General features: G+C 41.2%; 1 protein-coding gene across 5 annotated transcripts in view; it reads left to right on the top strand.

The window, feature by feature from the left end:
- Positions 1–19,575, top strand: part of gpc3 (glypican 3) — a 112,279-nt gene that overhangs the window by 66,488 nt on the left and 26,216 nt on the right. For 4 of the 5 annotated variants that reach the window (XM_077532732.1, XM_077532733.1, XM_077532731.1 and 1 more), the window contains 3 exons: positions 1,928–2,064; positions 3,731–3,856; positions 6,030–6,141. In XM_077532732.1, the coding sequence (XP_077388858.1) occupies positions 1,928–2,064; positions 3,731–3,856; positions 6,030–6,141 (375 nt within the window). Of the gene's footprint in view, positions 1–1,927; positions 2,065–3,730; positions 3,857–6,029; positions 6,142–6,421; positions 7,411–19,575 lie in introns of those variants that run through there. The other variant, XM_077532734.1, reaches the window with a different exon arrangement.

Raw genomic sequence — 19,575 nt, 5'->3', positions numbered from 1 at the left:
TTAAAACATAATGTCAAAAAAAAATTGCCAGTGAAGGGAGAGTTATGTCCAATTTTGTCCTTTTAATGTGAAGCTTTAGCCCAGTGGTGTCCAAACTACGGCCCGGGGGCCATGTGCGGCCCGCCGTCCACTTTTTAGTGGCCCGCGACATATGCTAAAAATGGCATTTGACTCAGTTCAAATAAAATAAACAAAACAAAAATGTTTGGAGATGGTCAAAGTAAGAAGGGAGGGTGTCGAAAAACAGGTGCCATTAAAAGTTATTTTAGTTCACTAAAACTGATGAAAAAACTAAAATTCAAAAAACAATATTGCTACCGAAATAAAATAAAAACGAAAATGCTTTTTAAAAAACGAAAACTGAAACTACATTTTATGTTTACAAAAGTAACTAAAACTAACTGTAATTATAACAAACATGTCCTTCGTTTTAGTCTTTGGGAATTAATTTAATGCATGAGCCTTTGGGGATGATTTAAAATGTGATTTTTAGTAGATTTATATTTGATATAAACCGGAATAATGACGTTTGAAAGTATGTCACACAGAAGTGATGTCATTCTATTTGTATCCACAAGGGGGAATCCGCTTGTGCCGCCGTGTTGGGAATAAAGATGTCCAACGCCGACCGATCCATCAGTCTCCATCGGCGTCTCTTCCGTTTAAGGAGAGCGAGACACAATTAGCTGTTAGCGCTGGATGGCAAAATTAAGCACGGGCCGGCATCCCCCCCGGGGAAATTAAACCGCCGGCAAATCTTGAAACCGGCAGCTCAACATTAACAACAATTTGCATGTTTATAGCACCTGCAAAGCGCGTGCCAAGTCCATTATCTCCGGGAGACAGAGAGGGGCTCCTTATTTATTATTGTTACCGACATCCCAACGCGAAAACACAATAGCGTTTATTTAGGGAGCGTGGCAGGCGAGAGGCCTCGTCTGATTGCCTCACGTTTTGTGAGTGTCGGGATGACAAAACGGGAATGAGGCGAGGACGGCTGGCGGATGATGCGATGACGCGTTTGTTATGCAAATCCCCGCTTTTCTTCCCTTCTGAAAATAAACACACCTTAAAGAGATGACAATTTGCAGAGGAGCAGAATCGGCGGCAGATCGAGTGCTGACAGCGCCCGCGGTGGCGTCGTTGCTGTATGGCAGTGCTTCGCAAATAGTGCACCCCCCTCCTGCCCCCCCAGGGGGGCGCGAGCCTCCATCATGCTTTTTTATTTGTATTTATTTATTTATTTATTTATTTTTTTACTGTCCTAGAATAAAGTGCAATTGCACCTCCACTACATTAGGGGGCAGTGTCCTCTCATTATTGGCAGAGTGTGCGCAGGGAACATTTGCTCGGTGGCGTAGGGGTTTTGTTTGCACTGAGCATGCGCACTTCGCACACAGCAAAAAAAAAGAAAAAAAAAAGTCAGTACAAATTTTTATATATATATATATATATATATATATATATATATATATATATATATTTTTTTTTTTTAATATTGTGCTCCTGAGTTAATGTTGGTGATCAGTTTGAATGCATTATTATTTATTGATTTTATGTAATTTTATTTTTCCGTATCATTATGGTTTGACATGGTCAGTCAAAAAATGTTTCTAGTTTAATTAAGGATTTAATTTTATTTTTGAATTTCAGATGCACTTTAAATCTTTTCTGTTACAGTTAATAAAGCTATTCTTTGTTGTAAGTTGGCCCATATTTCTTTTTTCTTTTCTTTTTTTTATCCTCTTATACGTTAATACGGATACATTGTTATGCAGAGGTGTGCTTATAACAATTTTATAGACAAATGATACTATTTATAGTCATGTGGGGGTGGGGGGGCAAGATGTTTTCTTGACCGAAAATAACTGAGAAGCACTGCCATATGGAGTGACAATAAACGAGTCTCGTCTCTCCCTCTCTTTAGGTGAGCGGGATGTGTGGACAATCTCAACAGCGGTCCACCCGTTCAGTCGTATCCCGTCCTTCCCAGCATCCCTCTGTGGCCCGCAACGCTCAGCCATCCCCCGCAGATCCTGACGAGACCTTAGGGGGCCTCCGCAGGTGAGCAAACTTCTACTTTTGTGTAATTCCACAGCCGTCTCCCGATGAAAAGTTTGTTTGTGCGCTGAAAAAAACCCCGACTGTCCCCTCACATAAGTGATGCAGTAAGAGGCCCGAGTGCGCTTTGTACTAATCAATGCCCCTCGGGCCCACTGGGCTCTGCAACACACTACCTAAATTAACACCAATTAGGAGAAGAGACATTGCTATTTACTCTCTCCCGTGGGACTGATCTCTAGAGATGTTACGATACCGGCAATATCGTGATATTAAAACTGCCACAATATCGTCGTCGTCATGTTCACGATATTTAAATGCCACAAATCTGTCAAAAAAAAAAAAAAAAAAAAAAAATCAGGTTGATTTCCATTTGTGCAGTTGTAGCACCCTCTGGTGGCTAGTTAATTCGTGCAATTTAATTTTCATGAGGGATGTTTTGGCCTTCTATGTTTAAAATCTGTGCTCATTGTCAGATGAAGGGAAACGTAATATGCTTGTGAAGTGAGTCAATATGTGGAGGGACTCGATGTGTAGCGAGTAAGTCCCTCAATATTAAGTGTTATTAGAGATTGGAGGTAGTTTATACAGGACTGTCTCAGAAAATTAGAATATTGTAATAAAGTCCTTTATTTTCTGTAATGCAATTAACTCATTTACTCGCCGCCATTTTCACATTTCGCCATCCCGTTCGCTCCCGGCTGTTTTACTGGATTTTGACTGATTTTGCAAGGCCCACAGAATATTGTGTTCGATTGCTATAAAAGCATGGAACCTATCAAAAGAAAGATTAAAGTGTCTTCTTTCATCAGGAAAAAAAGTATGTTTCTATCTTTTTCCGTTTTGCAGTAATTGGCATTAGAAGAGAGCTAAGTTTCATCAGTTTCCACAAATCTATTTGAAATTGTAATTGAGCTTTTTTCAACATGGCCCTGGTTGATCTCTTATACTCAGCCGCCACCTGCTGGCCGTTTGTGTAATAACTACCATTTCTGCAAACGTACTTTGCAGTTGAGAGGCTGCATCAAAGCCTTCTGTATGCTCTAGCTGTCTAGCATAAAAAAAACATATAAATACGTCTTTGGGACACTTAAAACATTGAAAAAAAAAATGTATTTGCACGTTATTGGGAGCAAATGAGTGAATAAAACAAAAATGTCATACATTCTGGATTCACTTGGAAACACTTGCAGGTGTTTCGAGTTAATTAGACGATTCAAGTGATTAGTTGACTAGCCGACTCGTATACCTTTTCATGATATTCTAATATTTTGAGATAGGATATTTGAGTTTTGTTTAAGCTGTAAGCCATAATCAGCAATATTAAAATAATAAAAGGCTTGCAATATTTCAGTTGATTTGTAATGAATCCAGAATGGATGACATTTTTTTTTATTGCATTACAGAAAATAATGGACTTTATCACAATATTCTAATTTTCTGAGACAGTCCTGTATGTATTGCTGTTATGTACAATTAGTATGAGCTCTTTTTTTTTTTTTTTTTTTTACAATATTGTGACCTGTTTTAAATATCGCCAACCTCCCCATAATATCGTGATATTCTCGTATCGTGACATTTGGACATCGTTACATGCCTGCTGACCTCATTGGCGAGCTTCCTGTTTCAGTCACGTGACGGACAATTTCCCCGCTTCGCCTTCTTTTAGGGAGTTCATTTCTAATCTGAGGGAATTCAGCTCCTTCTACAGCGGTCTCGGGGAGTCGCTGTGCAGCCGAGAGCCGGCTCCGGCAAACCACTCCCTCTGTTGGAATGGGCAAGAAATGACAGACAGGTAAGTGGGCGGATTATCTTCTGGAACGGCGGCGGCACAAGACCGCAAAAACATTTTCACGACTTCTCTGGTGCTTCTCCTCATTAGTGTGGAGCCCGATAATGGTGATACCGTACACCAAAAAATGGCGTAAAAACATCATTCTTTCCAATGACGCGCTGTTGAGGTGATCTGAAGGTTAAAGGTCGCCTCAGGCCGAATATTTGACCTCTTGTTGGAGAGGGCAGCTGCTGCGAGAGAGTCTGCCTCAAAGATGGAGAAATTGAGGAGGAGACGCGGTGCCGGCGAGGGGCAAGTTTGTCCTGAGGGGACGATTTGCAAGCTGGACCGAGCGGCGGCGATAAGAAACGTGTTAGGGAGGCCGCAGAGGAGAGCGAACGATGGAGCGATTACAAAACCTCCCGGCAAGCAATTCTCAGCGTCACCTCGTACAGGCTTGCGAAGCGCATTTTCAACTCTTCGATTTGCGCTGGATCATCTTCCGTTACCGTTCCGGATAGGATCTTCATCTTCAAATTGTCTCACATGGCTCATTAAAAAAAATAAAATGAGATTTTATCCTGGGAGACTCAAGAGTTGGATGTTTGCATTTCTTCAGAGTGACCTTAAAACTAAATATAGTGCTTCTTTTTTTTTTTTTGTCGGGCATATTTACCATACCAGTTCCAGCTAAGATCACAGGCGCAACTTTTTTTTCTTTTTTTTTTTTTTTCCTGCACATCAAACAGCGTCATGCTGATAAGTGATGGATTGCAGTGGTGTGCGATATCCACCTCCGCATACGTGTGAGGGGGATAAATGACGCAAGAGAAAATGCTTTGTTGAGCCTAAACATTATCTGCGGGAAGAGTTGGTCAGAGGAGGTCAACGATACCGCAGCTTATTTCAGGCCTGCGTGCTGTAGCCATTCGGTACAATCGCAAATGTAAACTTTCAGGCCTTTGTCTTTGTTGCGAGAATCGTTGGAAATGATGGAAATTAAAAAAACAAAACAGTTATTCATGTAACCTTCCAGGCATCTATTCCAAGGATCATGATCCCAGCTTTGCTCCATCCGTCAAAGCTCTTCTAATCGTCCTCCCTCCTCAACTCGCGCCTCCCTTGATCTATGCTAAATGGATCCCACATCTCGTTCTATTATTAATGCGATAATTAGCAGCGGAAGGGGAGGAGATCGTGCTTAATAAGAAGAATAAATAATTAGGAGAAAAAAAAAACGTCTTCTGAATTTAATGGAAAGTCTGAATTAGTGCACAGGAGAAAAAAAAAATAATAATTAATGGAAATTGAAGGTGTGAGTTTGTGTCTGAGTGAGCATGTGTGCGTGCATGCGTACCTGCGTGAGTGTGTGTGTCATCATGTGTATGTGTGAGAGGGGGACAGAGAGTTATCTCATGCTTGTCTTTTCTTATTGATGACATGAACGGACGTTCTACTCAGGTGGGTCTCACCATAAAATGTCCACCAGTGAGGCTACAGGTGCACATGATGGCGTTTCAGATCATTTCAGGAAGCAGCATGGTGCTTTAATTGTTTTAATTAGTATAAGATAAATAAATATATATTTAAAAAAATCACTGAATGAGACAATGTTGAATGTTGAACAGTAAATGTTAAACCTGCTATAAAAATCGATGGCTAACCACCTTTAGAGGTTCCACTGTACAGAGGGTACTAATTGACTATTTAAAATAATGTTATTGTGTAATTGACCTACAAATGCAGGGGAATGCCGCTTGGTTCATGTTACGTTGTTAATTTACATGGCGTCTGCCACACATCGAAAACAAAACAAAAGAGAAGGGCTGCCATTCACACAATCACCACAAGATGGCGGTACACTCATAGTTTTGGTCACTTCGTCTGCGACTCTTTTTTTTTTTTTTTTTTTTTTTTTTTTTTTTTTTTTCTCTCGTTCTAGCAGATACTTTCATTAAGGTTTGAGCTTTATTTTTGTCATTAAAAAAATCTTCATGATAAAGTATTGAGTGTAGATGATTAGTGTTCTTCTACAGATCTGTTCTAGTGTGTCAGTTTTCTGTTCTGGCTTCAAAACATTTAAATAAACATTGATCTCGTTTTCATGGTTTTGAAAATGTTTGTCGCTGCCTTATTCCAATTACTTCTAAATCATTGAGTTGACTTCCATAACGCGTCGTCTTGTTGCCGTCAGGTTTTCGGGGCCCAGTCTGAAGCGGTCTCACTCGGGTTCCGAATCCCGGAGCAACAAGCCCCTCGAGCCTGTCATCAGTCAGATGATAGATAAACTCAAGCACATCAACCAGGTGAGTGTTAGGATTTTTTTTTTTAATTTTTTTTATTTTTATATATAGGTCATGTGAGAATTTGTGTGTTTACTTGCCCGTGAGCCAAAATCATCACGCGGGTGTTACAAGGGTCAGCAAGACGAGAACATTTGTCGATTGAATAAGTTGTTATGGCAAGAACTTGCAAAAAAACGCACATTCCCAACAGCCAGGCCAGCGTAGGTCACTTGCAAGGGCGATGGAGATTGTTTGGACGTTTACAAATGATTTGCACTTGTAAGCCCCAGCTGTTTTCCAGGGCCGGAGAGCTATTTTTCATACTGTCATCGCCATGGAAACCACCTTTTTTTGGAGCGGCGGCCGGCAGGAACCAGAAATGCTCGCAACGTAGGCCTCAAAGTTAGCAGGCAGATGTATCGTGCGACGACTCTGGCCAAATTTCCTGCTTCCTGGTGGTAGAACTTAAAGCTGTCAACACGTTGAATCGCCGCAAAAACACAGACACGTTTGCCTAAAGTGTTTTTCTGCGAGCCTGCGAGCGGCCGCAGGTCTGCCTTGCTGGATGACAACGTTTCTCCGGGCTTTCAAACAACCTGAAAGATCCAAAGAGCAGCTGCCGACCCTCTCAGCTCCTCCGACAAGCAGAGACGCTTAAGAAAAATGACAGCTAGGCGGCTTGTGGTTTCCGACTGTAATTTTCTTTTTCAGCATTACTTCACGTTTAGTCCTGCTGGAAAATCGGGCTTTTTACCACCATAGTTGGAAGTTTGTTCACTCCCTTTCTGTCTTTTTTTATTTTTAACATTCCCACTTGTGACTCAATTTGACTGTGATGGCATTTTTATTTTTTATTTTTTGTAAACACAGGGTGTATTTTTGCCCATCAGTAAAGTAAACATTTAGATGTTGCCTGGATTCGCCAGTGCCCGACCACCCACATCGAAGTGCACTGAACAATTTTTGAGTTCACAAACCCCGGAGAATACATCTTGTGCAGCTCCCGCAGATAACCGCTGTTCAGACCAATCACAGAGCGACATTGTGTTTGGGGGGGAGGGACATGCAACTGTGATGAAACCAGGAAGTCAGTGCCGACGCAGGGGCTAACAAACAAAGCTAACATGGACGAACAGACGCTACAATTAATTCTGTTCTCACAGAATTACTCACCGTTTCCTTGGTGAATAGCAAGGGGCGCTTTGTGCATTTTTAGCTGCTTACTTCCCCCCCCATCGGGAAGTAAAAGGACAACATTTTCACCCATGGCCGTAATTGGTTAAAACAAACGTGTAGAATGATGCGTCGTCCAATCATCTCGAATGTCCCGCCTTTTTCCGACCAAATTACCGTGGAGGCTATTGCCAGGTTAGCTTTCATAAAACAAACCAACAAGCAAGCCGACGCATTTTCTTATACACAGTTTGACTTTATTTTCACACAACCGAATGTGTTAAATGTGACGAAAAACAAATTGCATACAACTTCTACGAAGTATAAATTCTAATTGTGATTTTAGGTGTAAATTCAAATGATGAAGATAATGTTTTTTGTGTATTTAAATTACTTTATTTGGGGATAACTGTCAAAAGAAGCGGTGTTATTGAACTGTGGATATTCAGAGAGACACAGCTGAAATGAATGGCTGTAATAGTACAATGATAATAATTTTGTTTGTTTTCTGTTGATCTTTTTAAGTTGTTGCACAACAACGTTGCAATGGACTCAAAACACAAACCTAAAACAGGCCCTGCCAGGGACAAATACTTCTTAACAATGTGATTACAAGCAGACATGTTGCAGTCCATGTGAACTATTTGCTACGGCTGATCGTGTTTCGTATTGATGACATTTGGCTTGTGCTAAAGATGATAAAGCTCGTTATGTTGCACACACTACGAGTGCATATTCTTTAATTGCGTAAATATATTACGTCCTACTTCAGCTATCTGCATGAGCTCCTCTGGGGTTTAAAATCCAGAAAGAACATCTGATGTAAGACTGATTGCAGATTTCATGTCCCGTAAAACAATTTACGAGCCAGCTGTCAAGAAAAACGTTTACGCACCAAATAACAGAAATACTTTGCAAAGTACACTAAATGCAATCCAATTTTGTAATCTGGCAAGAAATTGGGACGTTTATCGTATCCAAACTACTGTTTCAGTCTTTCTTGTGTAGTTAGGACGCATCGTATGCAGTGTGCCTTTACTTGTCACCCTCTTTCTAACAATCATGTTCAAATCAGCCAGCTTTGAGGATTTCCAAATGTTTAGGAATTTGAGGAGCTTGATGAATTAACTCATTCACTCGCCGCCATTTTCACAGAAGCAGTCCCGTTCGCTCCCGGCAGTTTTACTGGATTTTGACTGATTTTGCAAGGCCCACAGAATATTGTGGTCAATTGCTATAAAAGTATGGAACCTACCAAAAGAAAGATTAAGGTCTCTTCTTTCATCAGGAAAAAAAAAGTATGTTTCTATCTGTTTCCGTTTTGCAGCAATTAGCATTAGAAGAGAGCTAAGTTTCATCAGTTTTCACAAATCTATTTAAAATTGTAAGTAATTGAGCTTTTTTCAACATGGCCCTGGTTGATCTCTTATACTCTGCTGCCACCTGCTGGCCGTTTGTGTAATAACTACCATTTCTGCAACCGTTCTTTGCAGTTGAGAGGCTGCATCAAAGCCTTCTGTATGCTCTAGCATAAATAAAAAAAAACAACAAAAAACGTATAATTACGTCTTTGGGACACTTAGAACATTAAACAAAAACATATTTATACGTTATTGGGAGTAAATAAGTTAATTGGGACATTTAATCGAATATGTCTAATGAGGGGAAAAAATGCATACATTGTCTGCGTTTGATTCTGATCATAAAGAATTGCAGTTGGTTTAAACAAACTGATGTGATGTTGAACGAGACTCTCTGAACAGCCTGCCAATCAACAAATTATTGATATTTTCAAGAAAGGAGGTAAAACTGCAAACATGCTTTCTAATCCTGGGAAATGTTTATCTGACTATTTTACCAACCAAACTGCTCGGAGCCGGTGTGTTATGTAAACATACTCTGGAGGAACCGGAGAAAGTGGGCTTGTTCCGTTAAGAGCAGTTTTACAATGTCTCCACCTCCCGCCACTTGGCTTTGGACGCTGTGGGGCTGTGAGCAAATGGACTAAATCCGGATCTGACAGACGAGGAAGAAGGCCGCAACGCGCACGTAATTACTTTCATCTGCCCCCAGTTTATGCAGCATGTATGAGGCGCTGCCAACAACACGGATCGCATGTTTAAACGTCCCTGGAACTGGACCAGAAGAGTGCCGCGTTGATTCCGCATGGCACCGCTTCAGTCTCAGGTTTCTCTCTGTGTGAACGTGCGCTTCAAATTCAAAACACGTCACAAATATTTGTCTCGTGTTTTCCGAATTGAATCGGCACAAACAACAAAGTCAATCAAGTAGCCGTTTTTACGCCGCATTCCAAATGATTTGGTGCATGACAGGCTTAACAGTTTGAGTCAGAACTGGCCGAATAGGACACTGATTGCTCGCTCACTTGATGCTCATTAGCTAGCGATTTTCGTATAGCTACGTAGCTAGCTAGCTAGCTACTGAGCTATCTATCTAGTTGGCTATTTAATTAGCTAACTAGCTTGATATCTATCTAGCTGGCTATTTAACTAGCTAACTAGCTTGATATCTATATAGCTGGCTATTTTATTTAGCTACCTATCGAGCTAGCTAGCTGACTATTTTTCTAGCCTGCTAGCTAGCTTGCTATTTATCTAGCTAGCTAGCCAGCTATTTAACTAGCTAGGGATCTGAATTGATAGTTTCTGCACAGGACACAAGCCTGCGATGGCCTTGACTTCCCCTGTTACTGTTCTTTATTAGGCTCCAAAATCTCCATTTCGCTGCAGTCCGTCTTCTTGCTGAAATTTGGCCGACGACCGCACGTCGAAAAATAAATACACGAGATCCTCATTCTCCTTCATTGTTGTTGTTGTTTGTTAACATCTTATTCCAACGGACACGTTCAAAGTGGTGTGGTTTTCACAGTTTCTCACGCTGCCATTTTGAAGAGATAAACTGTAGCAAGCTGAGCTGAGGCAAACAATACTGTCGAGTGAAAAAAGTAACTGTGAGTAAGCGTTTACAGGAAAGCAGGCACATTTCTTTTATTCACATGACATTGCACATGAAAATGATGCCATGACGTTCAGCAAGCAGTTGACAATATCTCTTTATGTCTTATTGCTCTGTATGGGCTTTATGTGTTCAGAATTGGATGTACTTTGATTTAAGTAAAGTGACACCCATGAACAGGAGTACAATGTACACCTTTCTGGCGATTAGATAAAAATACATTTTATTTTTTTTTAAATCCTTGAAAATCCAGCATTTAAAAAAATGTGGTTTACAAAAACCTCCAATAATCCTTTTTTTTTTTTTTAAATAAATTTTCAGTTGTCATACTACACTTGGAATGTGAATCCTCTCTTCTTTTTTTTTTGTGCTCTGTGACGGAATCCGTGAGAAATGCGACTATGCAGCGGAAATGTGTCATTTCTCACATTGTCAGCATTGATCTGCGTATCTAAAGTCACAGAGACTATCTGGAACGGGGACCCGAAGGAAAACACCAAAAGAAATAATAATAATAATAATACAGTATATCTTTTCTCACGCTTAACCCTGCCGATATGAACGGCTGAGCAGCATCCAAGGTTAACATGATCTGCTAACAATAAACGGATAGCGAGTCATTGTTTTTAACCTCACAAATTCTTGCAAGACTTTGAGGAGCCGTGGCACATTTTTGTCGCTGTGTGAGGTCGCGTCTGCGCAGTTTGGAGGAATGTCAGAGCCGACGCAAGTCAAGTGTACATCGACGCGACGCATCTCCGCCGCCGCCGTGACGTGTCTATCGCGAAAAGTGGCCCCGACGGCTCCCGTGCAGAGACGAGGGCCTTCGAGTGAGAACATATTATTTTGGTGATGTCTTCTTGTTCTGCCGGAGATGAGCTTTGTTTTGCTCCACATCTGCTGGAACTTCCCAGAGTATCAAGTTCCTGCTCCGAACAACTAATCTCACAGGAGATGGTTGAGCTAGTGGCAAAATAGAGCAATTACGTGATTGGTCTTTGATTACAGAGCGTTTCGCACTCATTTTGTTGGATGAATTTGCAATTTAGAGGGTCAGGACCTCTTGGGACTTCTTCCGACAAGCTCAACTCGGCAACGTGACGCTGTTTTTTTTCGAGAGATACATTAACAACACAATGGCTATGAAAGGACTCTTTGTATGGATGCTATTTTGGCAACATTAACTCATTCGGTGCCATTGACAGCTATACACGTCAAAGTAGGGCTGTGCAATTACCGTATTTTCCGCACTATAAGGCGCACCTTCAATGAATGACGTATTTTCAAACTATTTCCATATACAAGGCGCTACAGTAGAGGCTGGGGTTACGTTATGCATCCATTAGATGGTGCTGCGCTAAAGGGAATGTCAACAAAACAGTCAGATTGGTCAGTCAAACTTTATTAATAGATTACAAACCAGCTTTCTGACAACTCCAAAATGAATAAACAGCTGTTTTATTATTTTCTCTGAGGTAAAGTATTAGTATTAGCTAGCGATCCAAGATGGCGGGATCTTCTGCGCATGCGCGTCGCCGATCGTGCAGGGTCACCGATAGCGTCTTGAAGCGAGACTTGTTGCGGCTCAATATTGATCCATATATAAGGCGCACCGGATTATAAGGCACAAGGTCAGCTTTTGAAAAAAATTGAAGGCTTTTAGGTGCGCCTTATAGTGCGGAAAATACGGTAATCGAAATTCAATTATAATTTCAATTATTACACTCCACAATTACAAAATCAGCATAATCATAAACTAAAAAGATTAGTGTTGTTTAAATTGATACATTTGCACCTTTTTTAAATTTTAAAATAACTAATTTGATTAAAAAAAAAAAATCATCCAAAAGGAACTTACATAAATATAGTGTTTCAAATAATTTTATTTGTCTTAATTTTTTATTTTTTTTATTTTTATTTTTTTATGTGTAAAAATTTTCTTGTTTGGTACCCAAAAAAAAAAAAAAAAATTGCCATGCTGCACAGTGCATATGCTGCACTCCAACTTTCACGTTTTTGCCAACATAAATGAATATATATCATTATAAATTATGTTTGGTCCAAAACTCAATTATAGTATTTCTATTTTTTTAAATTTGGTCCTAATGTTTTTAAACGCTGAAACATTTTCTTGTTTTGTACCAAAACATAAATAACCGTTTGAATAATCGTGATTTCAACTTTTGCCAAAATAATCTTGATTATTATTTTTCCCATAATCGAGCAGCCCTAACGTCAAATATCCATTTTTACTTGGGTTGGCAGTGAATGAGTTGAAATGAATTCATCACAAACTGTTGAAATTGCTCCTTCATTAACAGATGAAACCATCTTTGAATTGTGTGTTAAAGTTTTTACAAGTCGGAGGGCTCTTTATCTGCTGGCTCATTGGCCTCTCTTTCCAACACTCCAGCTGTGCTGACTTGTGTGTGACAGACTCCAGTTCTTGTCGCGATATTACCCCCCCTCCCACCACCCCCGCCTCGTCCTTCCCTCCTAAAGCTCAAAGATCCCCCTCCTCTCTTTTCCAGATTCCCAGGCTAATTGAAGCCAGAACCTGGGAAAATCCTGCAGGTAGAACAGGAATCCAGGGTGGAAAAAAATAAACCAGATCCCGAGTGCCAAAAATTCCATCGCACAATCTCACTTCCTCACAGGCACCGGAGCCTGGCCAGTATGTGCGTGACACTGCATGCAAACTGATGTAGAATATACCAACACACTCAACATGTGTACGATAATTTATTTATTTATTTTTTTGTTTGCAAGCGCCTAAATTATAACCGATACTTTTCACACATGCCTGTGACGGAAAACCAGACGGCTTCAACGTAAATGGTTTTTTTGAATGATGTGACATGTACATGTTATAATTAGGGATGGGCGAGTACCGATACCAGATAACGGTATCGGGCCGATACCAGCCTTTTTTCAAGTACTCGAGTACTCGTGACGCAGACGAGTACAAGCGAGCGATGGCGGAGGGGGAAGACGTTAAGTGAGTCCTCCTTGCCTGTAAGTGGCGCTAGCTAGCTTGCAACAGTTTTTCACCACAACTTCACCGTTTTGGAAATACTTCAAAATTGTGAATCTTCTTTTGTGTTTTATTTTGAGCGTTAAGACTATTGAAGAGTGACTGTGCTGTTTTTTTTTTTTTTTTTTGGTCAAAATTAAAGGAAATATATTTGTTTAAAAATATATTTTAGTGATTTTTTTTATTTGTCAAAATGTACTACTGGTATCGGCAGTTGGTATCGGCATCGGTGAGTACTGAGGGTCTGAGTATCGGTATCGGTCTGAAAAAAAAGTGGTATCGAACATCCCTAGTCCTGTTGGGTGTGCTTCTAATCCGACTAACGGACAGCAACGGGTGTCAGACGTTTTGCTGCTGTTTTCGTAAACGTCCACTCGCTCACCAAGCCGTTACGCGCTCTCAAATCAAAGCGGTTCGGCTTCCGTTTGATGTTATTTACCAAGCGTTATTGAACAAACCCCCCTCGGGGCCTTCGTCCTCTTGCCCTCCGCTGGTTTTATGCGGGTGGAAGTACGACCGCTGTGGAAGCGGAGGAGGAAGGAGCGCTTGTTATTCTGCTATATTTGTGAGCGGGTGATAAGCCATGAGTTTTTTTGTTTTTGTTTTTTTTAAATGAAGTGTGACACCTGGTGGAAACCTCTGAGGAGCTGGGGGGGGGGGGGGGGGGGGGCACATTTATGCAGGCGCAGTCATTTCCCTCGTCAAAAGCGCCACACGCATGTTTATCCTTTCAGGTGGCTTGGGGGCTTCACGCTAGGTTGAGGATTGGAGGCGTTATGTGAAGTTATGGTTCTTTAACTTGAGGAATCCAACGAGCAGATAAGCCCCGCCCCCCCTTCCTCCCCAGACGTCCTCGCATCCACATAGTCCTACATCAACCCTCTCCCCTGCTGGCTGGGAGGTCAGACGGAGCATGTGAGGGCCCTTTTCCTCCCAATTAGGCTGCCTGCTAATGAGGCCCAACCATCCCATTCCTCCTTCGACGTTCATACTTCCACCCCCATTGCCCGTTTCCCCCACTTCAAGACTTTTGGCTCAAGTCAGGGTCACCTCTCTGTCCCCACTCCCACAGCACGGCCACCCCTTTGCACACGGTGTAATTATGACACGGCAGGGTTATAAAAGTCCTGCCGACCCTCAAAATAAGTTGGAACAACTTAAAAAAAAAATTAAAAAAAATAGGACCACATATTTCCAAACCAGCTGTATGACAAAAAAAATAATAAAATAAAAAAAATGCTATTTTAGTTCTGAACAAAATATTTGCATCCGTACAAAATTTGTGCTGTTTGATTTTGAGCATTTTCACTCCTTTTTCAAAGCAAACAGAATATTGTGCACTATGACTACTTAACTCATTTGCTCCCAATAACGTATAAATAAGTTTTTTTTAATGTTCTAAGTGGCCCAAAGACGTATTTATACGTTGTTGTTTTTTTAATTTTTTTTATGCTAGACCATACAGAAGGCTTTGATGCAGCCTCTCAACTGCAAAGATTGGTTGCAGAAATGGTAGTTATTACACAAACGGCCAGCAGGTGGCAGCAGAGCAAAGGAGATCAACCAGGGCCATCTAGAAAAAAAGCTCAATTACTTACAATTTTAAATAGATTTGTGAAAACTGATGAAACTTAGCTCTCTTCTAATGCTAATTGCTGCAAAACGGAAACAGATAGAAATGTTTTTTCCTGATGAAAGAAGAGTCTTTAATCTTTCTTTTGATAGGTTCCATGCTTTTATAGCAATAGAACACAATATTCTGTGGGCCTTGCAAAATCAGTCCAAATCCAGTAAAACAGCCGGGAGCGAACAGGATTGCCAAATGTGAAAATGGCGGCAAGTGAATGAGTAATCACTTTGTAATCACCATTTGAAAATAGGTCAATTGAGTGACATAAATAGAAAAATGAGAAAAGCTTTACGTGAAATGATACATTTTCTGCACAACAGTGACTTTGACAATAATATTTTTTTGTTTAGTGACGCTCTGTGAATTACACTTAATGTGACAAAGGCTTTTGATTATTCACGTCATCCTTGAAAACGTTCGATTTCATCAGATTCGGCATGTTTCATTATAATTTCAGACACATCGAGCCCATTGAAAAAAGTGATACAATGCTGCCATCTGCTGGCCATAGTTAGTGGGTGTTTTTATTTCACAACTCCATTGACCATTAATTTTAAAAAAACAAACAAAAAAAACACATATTTATTAGGATTTTAACATACATCATTAAACGTTTTTGGTGCTCAAACAGTTAACATATTTCATTTTTCATAATACATTTTCCAATGCATATATAAGAGATCCACTTAATGGACGCAACAAAACTGCACCTTTCTGTCAACAGAAAATGACATCACAGTTGCTCAAGGCTCAGATGGCGACCAATCAGAGCTCACCTATTTTCTGATGATAAGCCGTGATTGGTTGTTGAGCAACTGTGATGTGTTTTGGCGACCAATCCAAGGATTATTGTAAAGGAAATGTTTGGGTTGATTTCCCCTTTAACACAAAGTCAAAAATAGAATTGATTCCACCTTCTTATTCTTCTTTTTCCTTCTCTCTTTACATTCTTGCTTCTTGGCAATGCTAACATGCTAACTTCTCGGCCATGTTCTGCTTTGTATCACTAATTATTATTTAAAACTCAATTTTCAAATGAGCTGATCCTAAAATGCACTTTTAGATGAGTGACAGTTGTTTTGCGTTATGTGGCACAATGCTATTGACACAATATTTTGTTTTTGGTCTTCATTAATTATTCTTACTATCACTATCAGTTTGCCAAGATATGAACAGCTGAGTTCTTCCTGCTGACGTTTCTGACATCCTGAGCTTGTTGTCACTGGCCGCAATCACATGCTCCCGTGTAACAGGATCCCTGCCCCTGCAAGAGAGGTCAGGGGTCACACTTCCTGTTTCCTGTCTGTGCTAGGTCATCACAGGGTCTCCCATGTGAGGGTCACGGACCTCCTCCGCCTTTTGTTTGGGGGCAGGCGCAGCCGAGGAGAGGCTCCTCTCTGGACCTGTCAGAGTGTTTGCGCTCCCTTTAACTTTTTTTTTCATCGGCCCTCGAGGTCCTTTAGCTTTTCATCTCAGCGGCCCCCACTTTGCCCCTCGCGTTGTGGCAGCTCTGTCTGTCGGCGTTTGTGTCTGCCAGGGGGAAAGAAATTGGCCGTGAGATTTTTGGCTTAGACCGGTCGCTCATAATGAGCATAGTCGACTATTAATGTGTTTCGCAAAGAAATGTATTTGAATTATTACCCCATCGTGGTGAATTGTACATTAACATTAACAACCAATCACAGCTGAGCTTCAGAAAACAGGTGAGCTCTGATTGGTCGTTGCCTGAGTCCTGAGGAACAAAGATCAGAAGGCGGCCATTTTCCCACTTGCTGTCGACTGAAGATGACATCACAGTTGCAACAGCCAATCACAGCTCACCTTGTTTTTTTCTGATGCTGATTGGTTGTTACCGTATGTTGCATTCGAGGGTGGTGGGAAGTCAGATATATCCGAGTTGTTTTTTCCAGGGGCGGCAAGTGGAATGAGTGATTAAATGCAGTTATGTCGAATATTTATGTATGAAGGAAGCTATATAGTTTTATACTCAAGTAAATTATGTTTTAGCATTCACGGTCTGTGTTTCCAAAGGGGAAACCATCGTAGATTGACGTCACTTGTAGTCTGTCGGTGATGTCGGGAGTCGTTCTTTTTTTCCGACTTCGCTCGTGGAATTTTCCGAGTTGGAGGGGGCGTTCCCATGCAGACTTCCTGGTTTGAACCGTCCTCGAATGCAGCATGAGACCTGAGCTCGAACTGTGATGTCATCTTCAGTCGACAGAAAGTGACAAAATGGCCACCCCTGAGATGGATAAAAATGTTGCTTCATCACTCCATATTTCACGAATGTAATATTAATCAGAATGTCATGTTTAGACGAGTGAGGTCACATATTGTTGTCAAGAATCGTTTCAAGTTGACTTCTACTTCGGTTGCATCTCTGTTGGCAGTCCATGTTCTGCGATTTCACCCGACTGAGACGTGTGATCATGGGATCCTCATGCAGTGACCGTCTGCTGGAAACGGAGGGTTTCTTAGCAACATATGACTCTGGGAACCACCGTGATAACGTGCAAAGGAGACGAGCAGCGGACAAAAAGAGATTGTCCGAGGAGAGTAATCTGATTTCGCATCCAGCCGCCTGGACAGGAATGAGACTTTTTTTTTTTTGTTTCCAACTGTTCAACTTCGTGCAGACAATTGGTCACATTCACAAAAATGAGTCAGGATTTTCATGGGGATTGCCTCAGAACAGTTGAAAATTATTGTTATAGCAGATACTTTTAATACAGGGCAGCACATTCAAGCCTTCAACTGAGCTGAGTCTGGCTGAAAAAACAAAACAAAACAAAACACAAACACATTGTTGCATTTTGATCTTCCAAAGGATTGCATGGCAACAAATGATTTAATTCGATATCCCTTAAAATATGTAAACGGCTCAGAGTTTTCTGTCCAAAGATAATTGAAACAAGAAACAAAAGTGACTGCCAGCAAAATATAAATTCCAGTTTTCCGTCCAGCTCGTGGAATCTGGAAATAAAGTTGCGGGCTTAGTCACAAAGGTGGAGTCGGGTCCGCACCCACTTTAACGACCGCAGAGCTGCTTTTCTTCTCCGTGTTTGTGTTACGACTGGAATTAACGTCAGGAAATGAATCTCGTCTGCGTTAACCGTCTGACAGTCTGAGGCCGAGCGACCGTTGCGTGACATGCTGAGCCGTGGACGCGCCAGAGGAGGACGGGGGGGGGGTTGGGGGCAGCCTGGTTTGTGGGGGTTGTCCGAGAGAAGAATGAGAGCGGGAGAGAAAAAGTTTGTTCCCGCTATACATTTCACGTTGAGTAATGAGCCGCGAGCAGCAGGTGGGCCTGCTGCGCTCTGCATCGGAGCTTTCCATGAGTCAGAGGGCGGAAAGTGCCGGCTGTCATGCTGGATGTACTTCTGGCTGCCTGGTTGTCCATATGTTGGGATTTGAGGCATTTATCACCTCTATCAAAAGGGACACAAATGGTCCAAAGTGGCAAAGGGACTATTTTTGGACGTGTTCGTTTGCACGTAAGGGTACAAACAAAGTGTGACGCTCCCGTGAGCACATTTCGAAACGGCTCACTGTAATAAGGGCTACAGTTGAAAGAAATAAGACCAGTGGTGTCCAAACGACGGCCCCGGGGGCCATTTGCGGCCCGCCGTCCATTTTTTAGTAGCCCGCGACATATGCGAAAAAGTAGCATTTGACTCAGTTCAAATCAAATAAAAACAAGAAGTATGTTTGGAGATGTTCCAAAGTAAGAAGGGAAGGTATCGAAAAACAGGTGCCATTAAAAGATTATTTTAGTTCACTAAAACTAATGGAAAAACTCAAATTCAAAAAACAATATTGTTACCGAAATAAAATACAAACGAAAATGCTGTTTAAAAAACGAAAACTAACTGAAACTACATTTACTCAAATAAAACTATAATTATAGCAAAAATGCCCTTCGTTTTAGTCTTTGGGAATTAATTGAATGCGTGAGCCTTTGGGGATGATTTTAAATGTGACTTTTAGTCGATTTATTTTGATATAAACTGGAATAATGATGCCGCGCCCATGGTGTTTTTTAAATGTTGCGCACGAGTAATACACACTAAAAAAGAATCCAATCATTCATGTGAGTCTGTGGACTTTGTTCCAAAGCTAAGCTGGCTTTTGACATTTTGTTACACTGATGTAATGTGGTAGTTTGGTTTCAATTTCATATTTCATGTGACAAAAGGTCTTGGTGCGTTGACAGCTTGCTGCGAAAGCGTCTGCACGTTTATTTATAGCAATTAGTGGAGGAATGCTGCTTACCACTTTGCTTCTCTCGGCCTGTTTCACAAGCAGGAGTTGGTCAGTAAAGTGATCGAGAGAAGCAAAATCCGATATTCCTCGATGGACATGATGACATCACAGGGAAAGAAAAACATAGCGCTGCTATTTGGATGAATAATGAACTTTCTCACTGTTTAGCTAAGCTGAGGGGGGCTTTACTCATTAGCTTGTGCGGGTTGTACCTAACGAAAGGTCTGACGAGTCAGCAACATGGCGGTTTGAATGTTTATGCGCTGAGGTGTGTGCGTGCTGGCAGGTGCTAAGTTACACACGGCCGTGTTTGCACAAACGCCACACAGGGCCACAATTACTTTTGGCGTTCTGTTTTTTTCCACGCGATTTTCCTAAA

The sequence above is a fragment of the Festucalex cinctus genome, chromosome 9 (genome assembly GCF_051991245.1).
Source record: "Festucalex cinctus isolate MCC-2025b chromosome 9, RoL_Fcin_1.0, whole genome shotgun sequence".
Classification (NCBI taxonomy): Eukaryota; Metazoa; Chordata; class Actinopteri; order Syngnathiformes; family Syngnathidae; genus Festucalex; species Festucalex cinctus.
Note: the sequence above shows the minus strand (reverse complement) of the source record. Positions and strands in the feature narration are given on the sequence as shown.